At 50.7% G+C, this 13,306-nt stretch overlaps 1 protein-coding gene across 1 annotated transcript in view; it reads left to right on the top strand.

The window, feature by feature from the left end:
• The window catches only part of DUSP8 (dual specificity phosphatase 8), an 84,681-nt gene that overhangs the window by 30,749 nt on the left and 40,626 nt on the right, over nt 1-13,306 (top strand). The window contains exon 3 of the mRNA XM_038407499.2: nt 7,003-7,141. Within this exon, the coding sequence (XP_038263427.1) occupies nt 7,003-7,141 (139 nt within the window). The remainder of the gene's footprint in view (nt 1-7,002; nt 7,142-13,306) is intronic.

Here is a 13,306-nt window from a genome sequence, read left to right as displayed (position 1 = left end):
CACTTGGTGTGAAATGGTTAATTGGCCTCAGTGCTTTCTGATCCCTCTGCAGCACTGGATCACCTCCCAGGCAGCTGCAGCTTTCCCTGGAGAATGTTCGAGGAGGAGTCACCTCCTCTTTAACTCTCTTGTAGAGTTTCCTCTAGGCTTATGCTTGTTCAAATAGTATCCATCTAGACACAGATCCTGGCTTCAACACCTGGCTCCCCTATCAACTTTCCCCTCTATATGGTTAGGCCCAAAGGTGGCCTAGCCTGTCACAGTGTCAGAAGTGTGTTTTACTGTAGACAGCACTCATGCCCTGCATGGCTAGGGATGGCCAAGATAATCTACTCGGATTCCTCCATCTCACCGCTTCCAGACTCTTCAGACAGGAGTCCAGTGCCTCTCCGCTGAACGCTTGCACAATGCCAGCTAAGGCTCCGGCCTTGTGTTCTTCCTTATAGCTGTGCTAGGAGAGGTTCTGCCAGCGTTGTGAGCTTCCCCACAGCAGTGCCATGAGAGGCTTTAAAATTCTAGCGGCATGACGCAGCTTGGTATATCAATCCAGCCCTGTCCCCTTGCCCACTGCGGCAGGGGACAGAACAAAGACTGAGGTGGACCTGTCCCCCAGCAGTTCTATAACCCTGCAAAGCCCTTTTGGGTCAGGTAATTAAGGCAGCAGTGAGGCTTGCTTGAGGGAGTACTGGAGCCTGCAGCTGCTGGTCAGGGCAGGCCCAAACTGTCTGTCCTCTATTCCTTCAAAGCACCAGCTCAGGGTTGAATTTGTCCCTTGTTGTTTGCCCCAAAGGAAAATGCGGAGGGGAGGAATTTTTAATATATTTAAGAAAGCCGGCCCTCCTGTCAGCCTGTTTCCGAGCTCTCCCCAGCAAACGCAGTGTTTGTTTATTGCAGCTAGGCCATGCAAGGCCAGGGCTTGTTTGGCGGTTATATTGCCCTAGAGCTTATAACTTTAAGAAGATGTAAACCCCTCTCACATCTATCTGCCGTGCCCTGCACGCTTCACTAATGGGATGGCAAAAACTAAAGCCTCCCGGTGTGGAGGAACACTAAATCCTATTGTGGATAATTTTGCTGGCAAGCGGTTTCCTCCCTGGGGCCCCCTGCCACTTGAGTGGGCACCCCTGGTGTGCGAGGCTAAGGGTATAATGTTCTATGGCAGGGTGTGTCTCCCCTATTGGGAAAGGATCATTTGGAGCATTTCGATGCCTGGTGTTAGGGTTGATGGGCTCCTGACAAGATCAGGGTATGACTTCTTTGGGAGTAGAGGACATTTAGTGTCTATCCAGGATGCGACGGGAGGCTTTAGGAAATGTGTTCAAAGCCAAGCAGCTGCCTTGTCCTGTGCTTTTGTTTGCCCCTTCCCCCTCCAAATGTTTTGGTCCACATTTATTCCTCCTCCTGTGTCATGGAGCACTGGGAGTTGACCAGGCTCTGAACAGGAGGTTCCACCCGCATGGGTTGTAATGTTGTTGTTAGTGTTACAGTAGCGGCATGAGACCCTCAGCTCAGGTTGGGGCCCTGTTGTGCTAGGTGCTGTACAAATATTGAGCAAGAAACAGCCTCTGCTCCTAATTACCATCTAAATAGACAAGACAGACAAAGGAACAAGGCACAGAGGGACTAAGAAGTTGCCCAGGGTCACACTGTGACTGAGCTGGGGATTAATTGAACCCACAGCTCTTGAGTCCTAGTCCAGTGTGACCATGAGACCATTCCTTTCTTCATTGCTGGCTATGCCAGACTGTCGATTGTCCAACAGCCAGGGAAGGTGGGCAGCCTACGAGTCTGAGGTGGGACCTGAGAGTTGGGTGCCTGAGGTTGTAATCCCTGGCTCTGCCCCATACTTACTGTGTGACCCTTAGAAAGTCACATATCCTCTCTTTGCCTCTGTTTTCCCATGTGTGAAATGGGACAGTACTTCCCTACCTGAGCTGGATGTTATGAGGCTTAATTAGCCTCTCTCCAATGCTTTGAGCTCCACAGATGAGAGACACTATAGGGAGCGTTGAGTATTATTGAGGCTGGAAGTTCTCCCTTTAAACCATTCCTGAAGGAGCTTGGAGAATACTATTAGCCCCGTGAGAGGCTGAGCTCATATTGCAGATGGCTCAGCAGCGCTTGGGCTCTGTTTGGATTTTGGTTATTAAACAGTGCCATAAAGGGATGTAGTTAATGTTTTAAAAAAAAATCAAATAAAATCCTGGGCCAGATCCTTTGCTGGTGTAAATCATTGTAGCTCCCTGGAAATCATTGGAGCTATTCCAAACTATGTCAGCTGAGGATCTGATCCTGTAGTATGAAACTCTGAACCTCTATTAACAATAGCTCCTTAGATTATTAAAAGTGCAAGGGACCTCTGCCATGAGGTTGGCAGACACCCTAAACTGGTGATAAATTCTATAATTAGATTTCACCAATCCACTAACAAATGTGAACTCCTAGATCACTGCAACAGTCTTACCATAGGTTTCAGAGTAGCAGCCGTGTTAGTCTGTATTCGCAAAAAGAAAAGGAGTACTTGTGGCACCTTAGAGACTAACAAATTTATTAGAGCATAAGCTTTCGTGAGCTACAGCTCACTTCATCGGATGCATTTGGTGGAAAAAACAGAGGAGAGATTTATATACACACACACAGAGAACATGAAACAATGGGTTTATCATACACACTGTAAGGAGAGTGATCACTTAAGATAAGCCATCACCAGCAGCAGGGGGAGAAAGGAGGAAAACCTTCCATGGTGACAAGCAGGTAGGCTAATTCCAGCAGTTAACAAGAATATCAGAGGAACAGTGGGGGGTGGGGTGGAGGGAGAAAATACCATGGGAAATAGTTTACTTTGTGTAATGACTCATCCATTCCCAGTCTCTATTCAAGCCTAAGTTAATTGTATCCAGTTTGCAAATTAATTCCAATTCAGCAGTCTCTCGTTGGAGTCTGTTTTTGAAGCTTTTTTGTTGAAGTATAGCCACTCTTAGGTCTGTGATTGAGTGACCAGAGAGATTGAAGTGTTCTCCAACTGGTTTTTTGAATGTTATAATTCTTGACGTCTGATTTGTGTCCATTCATTCTTTTACGTAGAGACTGTCCAGTTTGGCCAATGTACATGGCAGAGGGGCATTGCTGGCACATGATGGCATATATCACATTGGTAGATGCGCAGGTGAACGAGCCTCTGATAGTGTGGCTGATGTGATTAGGCCCTATGATGGTATCCCCTGAATAGATATGTGGACAGAGTTGGCAACATAGAATCACAGAGAGTCCCTTTGGGCTCTCCAGTCTATCCTGCCACCCAGGCAAGCTGGACTTAGTGATAAATAGTCTCTTACACCAAAAAGCACAAAATATTCAGGTTGCTCCCCATTCTAAGAGACCAGTCGCTTACCCTAGATCCAGTTGTGCCTTAGATCTCATACCAAAGACAATTGTATAGTAAACTAACTAAGGATTTATTAACTAGGAAAAGGAAATGAGAGAGTTATTTACAGGTTAAAGCAGGCAACATATTTACACAACTGAGTTCAGTCGCGGTTCCAAAAGGTGACAGAGATATAGTAATCTGTCCACACTGAATGTCTTTTAGGGCTGACCCTGAGATCTCTGCTTTTTGTTTCTTAGCTCCAGCCCTTGGAAGTCCAAACTAAACAGGAAAGTGATGAATAATTTTCATGCCCGCTATCTTTATTTCTCTCTCGTAGAATTCAAACTGATGGGATGTGCTTTCTGACACAAGCACCTTCACGTGTGTGAGGGGACCATTAAACCAGCTTTTGTGCTGTGATGTTCCCGGATGGCCCACTCAGTCTTGATAGCCCTTCTGTGTGGGCGGGGGAACCACTCGTCCTAAGTTCAGAAGTTCACAAGCTGGCCTCCAGAGACCTCCCACCTCTCCTGTTCTTGCAGGCCTGGAGCCTGGCAATGTAGGCAGCTGTGGATCTCTTTGCTGTTCAGGACACTGGAGAGCAACAGTGCTCAGCTCCCTGTGCTGCAGACCAGAGCTGAAGAAGCTGGGTGTGGGGTGGAAGCTGAGTGCTGTGCTATGCCCCGGGGGAGTTGGCTTCACTCAGCAGCCCAGGGTGAGATGGGTTGGAGGGCACCAGACAGGGCGTCAGGGGAGGTGCTGAGGTGGAGTATGCCTGGCGACACTGAAGGCAGTTGTCATTTGGCACAAAGCCCCGCGTGTGGCACCAAAGACCATGGGATGGGGGCAGGACTGCAGAAGTCACTGCGAGAACAGTGGCAAGAGCTACCATCCATCAGGCTCTGCTCTCAGCTCAGGTGGCCGTTGGGGGTGATGAGCAGGGCCGGGGCAAGGTCACGGATGTCTCCGATGGCTGAGGATAGAGATGGGGCAGGAAGTGCTTGGTGGGCCAGGGAAAGGCAGCTCTGATGTTTGTCTGCAGGGCAGTCAGTAGCTTGTCAGGCGATGCTGCTGGCCAGGGACTTCTGGTAAGCGTGTCGTTCTGTGGCGGTTGCTGCCGAATCAAAGCTCTGAAGGGTTCATGAGTGTGGCACAATGGCAGGCACCTCCCCATGCTTGCCCCGAAACTGGATTGGAGCAGGTGAGTGACAGTCCCAGCTCTCAATACCTGGGGAACTGAAATCGCCAACGCAAATACAAGCCTGCATTGCAGAGCACAGCAAACTCGCTACACAGACAGCCCTAGACTGTAAACTCCTTGCCCAGCTGCACAGTGTCTGTGATAAACTGCTCTTAGGGATATAATGGAAAGGGCTGTTCATTCCCTGCCTCCCTCCCTCTGCCCCCCAAGTCCTGCTGGCAGGTTTCATGCTGGCTCTGCTTCACAGCTGCTGCCTCCACCTACCGCAGAATGATAAATGTGCCTCGCCCCAAAGAGCGGGAGGCTGCTAGCTCGCAAGGCAGGCGTATGCCACCCATCAGCCTATTCAGCAGGTGCACTGAGCCATGGCATCGCAAGGATTTTATCAGCCTTTAACGCGTTAACTTTTCATTAGACACAGCGGCCCCTGGCCGTGCCTCCCGCTCTCTCTGTAATCCTGCCATGAACTGGGCACCATGTAACCTCTCATCAGAGAGTGATCTCTTCCTCTCTCCACCCTCCCTCCTGAGAATGGCTGAAACCCCAAGCGCAAGCCCTGAAAGCTGGCACGTCTCACTGGTGTGCCTAAAGTCACCAAATCTTGGGGTGGGTTCCTGAGGATCTGGGAACAGCAGCTGGGTCTGTGCACTGCTCACTGCACAGAAAAGTGCATGGGAGCATCAGGCTGATGATCTCCTACCCCCTCCACCCCCCCACAGTGCTCTCTGTGTGCAGTCCCTGTTGTTAGGAATGCCTAGGGAAAGGGGGAAATGAGAGGCCACATGGCAAACAGCTGATGTGGGATGTTTCCACAACTTCTAGTACTAGGGCTAAGCTTGGTCTGCGGGAGACTTTGACTTGGTTTAAGCTCTCCTAACAGAGGAAACTCAGAGAGCTGGTGAGAGCAGATGGCAAATTATAATTGATTTGCATTGTGGTAACACCTGGGCGGGAGTCCTATTTGTGCTAGGTGCTGTACATGCACAAAGTGAGAGAGACCCTGCCCCAATGAGCTTAACGTTGACATAGGCAAGACAGACGGAGGATGGGAGGGGGGGGAATAACTTGCCCAAGGTGGCAGAGATGAAGTGACTTACCTGTGGTCACACAGTTGGTCAGTAGCAGAGCCAGGAATAAAACCTAGGGCTCCTGAGTCCCAGTCCAGTGCCCAGTCCACTACACTGTTTCGCATATGAGCTGATGTGCTATCAAAACAAACAGATGTGATTCTTGAGGTTGGCTGTGCAGAGATTGTAAGGTGGCAATTACAGCCCATGCCTCCCTCTCTCTGGCTGGCCCTGAGAGCATCTCTGCTGTGCAGGGTTCAGTCCCAGCTACCTTGGCACCAGAAAGAGACTGGCTGATTGGAGTAGACCAGGACAAGGGAAATGGGGGACTGGAAGGTTTGCCTGTGAGGAATTACTGAAAGAGCTGGACAGTTCAAAGCTGGCTAAACAGGGACGTGAGTGTTTGTCCTGTGGATCTGCAGGGGAGGAATGGTTTGTGTGTGGGTATAACTGGAGGATGGGGATGAAGTGAAGGAATGGAAAATTTAGGCAGAGTATGGAGGCGGGAGGGGGGGCTTGAGGGTGGGATTCTCAGACATGCTCACAATTGGCCTGATAGCTCCCACTGGAGTCCATGGCAAAACACTCAGTGACCGAGCTGGGAGCGAAGTGAGGCCAATGCTGAGCATGTGAGAACACCCCACCCTTCCTGTCTATAAGAGCTGCTAGCCTGGGGAGTGGTGAGCGAAGCCTCCTCACTTGGGATAGGACAGAGTCCTCCACGGGCTGAGGTGGCAGGGGCAGGGCTGAGGTAAATGTCATTGTCGTCTGATTCCTCTGCTTTACGTAGACACTAGTTCCCATCTCTCATATGAATTATAATGGAGGTCAGGGGGCTTCCCTCTCCATGTCCATTCAGGACAGGCCTTCTCCATCCAACTGCCTCAGTAGATCCTGAGACCTGACCTACAGGAACCATCTTCTCCTGGGGAGTTCAGTTTCCATGTCCATTCAGCTCTTAGTTTCTGCCAGTAGACTCCAGACCTGTTCTGGCAGAGCCGCCATCCTCAGGCGTGAGTGGGGGAGCCAAGTCTCCTTGCTCCTTCAGTTTGGAGGAGCAAAGTTAATCAGCTCCATGACTTACTGTGGCCACCAGCTCCTCTTCTCCCTCCTTTTCTAGCTTCCCTGCTTGTTTCTTGCTCCATTCCTGATCTGGAGGGACCATTGTCTCCTTTGGTGTGGGCAGCAGGAGGATTCACTCCATCCTACCTCCATCTGGGGACTCTTCTCCAGCACTGAAGTAGGAAAGCCTTGGCAACACAGAGCCTAAGTGGAGAGCAGCAGAACTATCCATACCCAATCCCTGGCCCCTCTGCTATCTGCTCCCTACATGCTGTAATGCTCTGTTGTGGTGGTTCCCCCCCCAGGTGGAGGCGGAAGAACACCAGGACGTGGTGGTCTATGACCAGAGCACACGGGACGTGAGTGGCTTGGCTGCCGACAGTTTCCTCTCCATCCTCCTGGGCAAGCTGGACAGCTGCTTCCACAGCGTCTCCATCCTCACAGGTAGGATCTGGCTGGGATGCCATGGAGAAGTGGGAGCTCTGCCCCTGAAGGGGGACGGGGAGGATGTCTCCCTTGAGTACGAGTGTTTCTATGTCCGGGCCAGGCACTGGGTCACCAGCACCTTAGGGTGCCCATGGGAGTGCCTCCATGCCTTTAGGTGACACTCCTGGATCAACGGTGCCATCTCCCAGAGATGGGACATCCTTAGAGGGTGTCATAGCACCAAGAAGGCACGCTGGCTGCAGCATATATCTGGTTCATCACCAGTGCTGCTCATCCATACCCCTGTCGAAGCCGGCCTTGGGTGCCGCAACCTGTAGGCAGGTGCTATAATGGGGGACTGAGACATCTGTAGAGTCTCTCATCCCAACGCACTTCTCAGTCTATGTATGAGAGTCCGTCTTTTCGCCTGCCACTGTAAGGCAACCACTTCTGGGGTGGAACCCAGCAGCTGTTTAATACCACACTGAAAAATACCAGAGTGCTTCTAAGACAGGAAGTGAAGAATTCTAGGATAGGGAATGAAGACTAACATCACCACAGTTGAAAATGTAGAGGAAGTTTGCGTTAGGCAGGATGTAATTACTTGAGCTCGAATGTGGCCTGGGCAATAGGATTAACACCCTTTCTCTTGCGCCATGGGATCTGCAACAAGTGCTCGGCACACCCTCTTTAGATCTGCTCTTAAAGAGAGCGCTTGGGCTCAATGCTGGGAGCTCAGCAGCTTGAGAGAGGGAAGAAATGTGGTGTGTTCCCCATGGAACCCAGCCACACCCAGTGCTGCACATATCAAAAAGAGGGACCCATGTGCCATGGTGCGGATCTGCTGCCCGGGGTCTCACTAACACACCCCACAATTAGCAATGCAGGGCTGTCAAATGTTTGAGGGGGCCGTCTCTACTCTTGGCTCGGGAATGGAGGGTGAATATGGACAGTCTTCTGTGTCTTGAGGTGCTGAGTGTTAATGGTTCCTTGATACCTTACAGTGCTGGCCTATGTCAAACCTACTACGGGGATTGTTACCTCTGCATAGTGCCCAGGCATTGGTAACGTGGCCCTAAAGAGGGGACTCTATAAAGGTCTTGTTGAGATACAGTTGGCAAGGGAAGGTGGGTGTGAGTGAGAGGAGGGAGCTGGGGGTGGCTCCAAAGGACCAGATTCACTTGGAACAAAACTCCTTGGGTTTGTTTAGTGCCTGCATTTTGCTCCACACAGACAGAGACCCCATCCAGAGTGGGATCTGAATAATGCTAGGCCAAGCATTGTTCATCCATGACTGTTTCTGCTATGGTTTTAGCATGATTTCTCCAGAGAGACCTTGGCACTCAAAATAGAATACATCATAATGGTAGATGGGCCTGGGGGGGGGGGTGTCTTTTTTTCTTTTTTTTCTTTTCTTTCTTCCCAAACTCTGTCCTAGGTAAATCATGCTGCACACTTCCCTGGTAAGCATTCTGTCCAGGCCATGGGTGTATGTCCTGGTTCCAGCACAGCACAGCCCTTGCCCACATTGCTCTGGGGAAAAAACACTAGCACCCTGCTGGGAGTGAGCGTGTCAAGGCATGGGCGAAGCCAGCTCAGTTCTGCTCCCACAGAGAACCTTGCAGTCTTTACAGCTGTTTCTCCTGGGCCATTTGTGAGCTTGCCAGATGTCTCCAGTCTCTCTTGTAAATGGGCTTCAGGGCCATGCACCCTCTTGAGGTATTTGCCAGTGCCGCTCAGTTGTGCCCTTCTTCACTTGTTCCCTCTGTGTTAAGCTGGGCTGCCACCTGAGCTTGCATTTCCCCAGGGAGCTGTCACTTGGAAACAAATGTGGGCCAAAGGCTGTGCTAGCTTGGCTTGGCTGGTAGCACGGTGTGCGACCACAGGGGAGACCTGGGTTTAAGGCTGACTTTGGCAGGGGAGTGCACGGCAAATCCAGCCGTAGGCTGGTGATATTATTCCCTGTGGAAGGGCAGCATGGCAGCTTGTAATGTTTCCTGGGCGCGCACATACATGGATGATACAGTCTTTCTCTAGACTATGTGGGGATTAGTTTGCATGGCTGTTGTCTATTGAGCTCAAGGAACAGCTCCGCGAGCTCAGTCAGTAAAGGAAACTCATTGATTAAACATTGGTGTCTGTTCTATGTGTTCCCCCCAGTAGAGGGCGGTGTTGTCCATCAACACAAAACAGCTCCATCCAAGCTCCCACAAGAAGAAGCGCAAGGCTTCTGGACATCAGGGCGGCTGTAGGGATAGGGGTTTGTTTGCTCTTCTGGCTCTTTTTCCTCTTGTACCTTCTAGCTCTCAGTGTTTTTACGGGACGTTCTCCACTTGTCTCCTGCTTGGAGCCAGTCCCACAGTCGGAGCAGCCAGCAGGGCTGTTACGTAACAGAATAGCTTTGCTGAGGAGGGAGCATGGATGGGAAGATGTGGGCGGAGAGGGCAGGGAGGTTGTTGAAAGTATCCAGTTACCCTCTCCCAGATGAAATCATCCACCCCATGCTGCTTAATATTTAAAAAGTGAATGAATGACCAGGACCCCTTCCAGAGCACCACTCATTCTTGCGCCTATTTAAAAAAAAAAAAACACGGGCGGGGGGGGGGGATTCTTCATTCAGAAAAGGAGGAGTGGAGGTGGAGGAGTTATCGCTGGAATGAATCGGGGTCCCCTGGGTGTTATCCAAGAAGACAGAGCACATGAGAGCAAATGAGCATGATGTTCTAATTATAGCCTTGCTGCAGAGCAAGCGTTCTCCCGGTGCCTGGACAAAGCTCACGAAAAGCAGCGTAGGGAATGAATGAATGAAATGCTCTCTCCGGCAGGACAAAGAAGGGGATAAAGAGATGGTGAGCGGGTGTTGAGAGGGTGAAAACTCCTGTTCGTTCTGGCAGCTAGGAAGGCAGGGCTGCCTGGCTTCTTTCCCATCCTGTAGCCATCCTGTGCATTCTTTGCTGCATTGGACTCAGGTAGCCTGCTCCTGCCCTTGGACGCAAGGCACATATAGACCCGTGCAGCAACTCAAGCTGTATTAGCGCTGGTAGGCGCCGCCATAGCATTGGCTCCTTCAAGGTCACACTCTGGAGGTTAAGGCAGGGGACCCCGGCTTCTATTCCTTACTCTGTCAGTGGCATGCTGTGGTGGTGTTTTTTGTTTGTTTGGTTGGTTGGTTTTTTTGGCAACGAGTGTGGTTCAGTTTTGCCCTCTGTGCAAGGTGGATGAAATTTGTTAGCACCTATGGAAGAGTCTGGCTCAGTTCCATCCTGGCCAGGTACAAAGGCTGCATCTAGTTGTGGAAACAACATAGCAAGCATAGGCTTTTGTCACAATGGACAAGTCTGTGATGAATATATGACCTTAGTAATCTGAACTGCTCTGAGATTCATGGGGCTGTCTTTGTACAGTGCCTAGCCTAGGGGGCCTCGATTTTAGTTGGGCCCTCAAGGTGCTACTGTCGTATGCAGAAGAAATGCTCAAGGAGAAGGCTTTGACTGTACTCAGGGCTTTAAAAACCAGCAAAGCCAACATTAAAATCCCCCTCATCACTTCAGAGGCAGCCAGTGTAGTAGGGCACAGGGTGGGAGTGATGTGAAAGAGGACCTCAGGCCAATGAGCAAGCATGCTGCTGCGTCTTGAACAGTTCACCAGTGCAGTGAAGCCTAGTTGAGAGGAGATAGCAGTAATCCAGGCTTGTGGTCAGCAGGGCCTGTTCTGCAGCTCCAAGGTCACTGCAGCATTAATCAGTGCAGAGCCCTGCATAAATTGCACAACGAGGTGAAAAGAAACCTCTTTACCAACCTCTGCAGGAGCCAGATCAGTCAGTGGGGATGTGTCAGGAGCATCCTCCTTGCCATGACCCCTAACGCACCAGCAACACTTCTGCTTTCCCAGGGTTGAAGAGGAGGAATTTTCAGTGCATTTAGCTGGCAAAATCGCCCAAGCCCTCTCTCCAGAACAGAGACCCAGCTCCAGGTGTGGAGCAGTAATTATTGCTAATGCTGCCCTATTCCCAGATGTGTAGCGATTTGCATGCCACTGGCTAGGCAGTGAGTAACCCACATGAGAGCAGAAAGGTGTGTCACCCTCCTCGTACTGGATTGCATGACCAGGTAGTACAGTGGCACAGAGTCTCAAAGGTGTCTAGGAACCTAACTCCCATTGCAAATAATAGGAGTTGGGTGTCTCAGCCCCTCTGAGGATCTGTGCTAACGTGCACGTCTCCTCTCTTTTTAGCTCGCAGATTCCATAAGGTGAAGTACAAAATGCGAACTCTCCTGTGCTGTACAGGTGCCTAGGGAATGGCTAGCTGGGGGCAGTGTACTTCTCACCATACTCTTTGCTGTCTGGCTGGCAGAGCTCGGTTTGCGTCTTCTCAGCTACGGGACAGCATTTAGTACTTTTATGGGTCTCCCCTTTTTACCTCTACACGGAACTACCTGTTACCACCCTCCCCCCCCCCCCCCCCCGGTGCCACACGCTAGGGGTACACTGGCACTGGCAGGTATCCTTTCCAGCTTGAGAAGATATGCCAGCACTCGCTCTGATCCAGCTAGCACACTAAAAAAAGAGCAGTATAGCTGGGGTTGCATGAGTGGCGGGAAGGGCTAGCTGCCCTGTGTACGTCCCTAGGGTGTCAGACGGGATTAGCAGCAGGGCCGTTAGCCAGTGCAGCCATGGCTACGCTGTTATTTTTAGCACGGTAGTTCCATCTAGCACGAGCGCGGGTATCTCTGCCCAAGCTGGAAATTTACACCTTTAGCTCCAGTATAGACCTAACCTCTGTGAGCGACAGCTTGGTTGGCTGGGAGGAGGATGGAGCAAAGAAATAATGGAAATAAAATTAAGCTATGTGCTGATGGGCCTGTTCCATTATCCTGGGTCTTGTTTGCAAATCGTAAAGCTGGCCTGTTCCCTCACCCTCCCTACAGTGCCCGTTACTTGTGTGTGTCTCACTCTTTTCCCCCTCCTCACTACAGCTGCTCCTTTTGCCCACTCTGTTTGTAAATTAAAACTCACCCTACTCGTTGACAGCAAGCATTAGGTTCTGTGCCGCGATAGGTCTGTTCGGTAGCATGGGCCAAGTCTAGCCCTCTGCATTTCCAGCTCCAAAACAATAGTTGTGTACAAGAAACCCTGGAAGAGAAGTTCCAGCCAGCCGGCGGGGTGGGGGGAGAACGTGTTCCCAGAAGTGGCTGGTAATTGCCTTGCTGAGGATTTGGCAAAGCCTCTCACGTTCCTTTTGCTGTGGCATCGTGAGCTGCACCCCCTGGAGCCTGCCAGTTCGCTAATGGGAAGCACAGACCACTAATGTGTGGAAAAAAGGAACCAAAATGTAGAACACTGGGTCATTGCTGCTGAGTTTTATATGGAAATCGTGACTCAGAAATACTGCCAAAAAACATTCGGGAGGTAGGGGGGCGAAGCGCGCGCACACATGCAGTTTTCTCCTTCCTGTAGTGTGGGCAGCAGCCAGTTATTTTAGATGCACGTTAGCAGCGCTTGGGAGGTCTGAGGGGGATGTGCATGCTGGGACTGATGCTGATCTTATGCCAATGGCAAGGCACTTCACCAAAGGCAGTGGCATCACCCACCTGCAAATCTGGCGTAAAGGGGACCAGAATGAAGCCCCCTCTCCTGCTTGTATATAAGGTTTCGGGGGTTGCTCAGAAATGTAGCCTCCAATGGAGATTTGGAGCCAGATTCTCATCTTGTTTATGCCAGCGTCAATCCAAAATAACCTCACTGACTTCAGTGGTTGGACTCTGGATTTACACTCGAATGAGTGAAATTGGGGACAAGCCCTTAGTCTCTCCAGTGAAAGTGTCTTAGGGGCATGCTTTGCTGCCCATGACTGACCCTTTGTCCACATCCTATTGCTCATTCTCAGTGAAGGTTTTGGGGTGTCTGCTCCTAGAGGTTTTAGACTGAACCTCTTCCTGCAAAGGCTGGCCTTGTTGCTAAGGTACTGGACTTGGACTCAGGAAATCTGTGTTTCAGTTCTGCCACACACGTCCTGTGTTTGATCATGGACAAGTCACTTCATCCTCTGCCTTCGTTCTCCATCTGTAAAATGGGGATCGTCGTCCTGTTTTGTCTGTTTTGGATTGAAAGCTTGTTAGCACAGGGATAGTGTCTGACTGTGTCTCTATACAGTGCTTAGTACAGTGGGATCCTGATCTTAGT

The sequence above is a fragment of the Dermochelys coriacea genome, chromosome 6 (assembly GCF_009764565.3).
Source record: "Dermochelys coriacea isolate rDerCor1 chromosome 6, rDerCor1.pri.v4, whole genome shotgun sequence".
Taxonomy (NCBI): domain Eukaryota; kingdom Metazoa; phylum Chordata; order Testudines; family Dermochelyidae; genus Dermochelys; species Dermochelys coriacea.
This window is presented reverse-complemented; position numbering and strand designations above follow the sequence as displayed.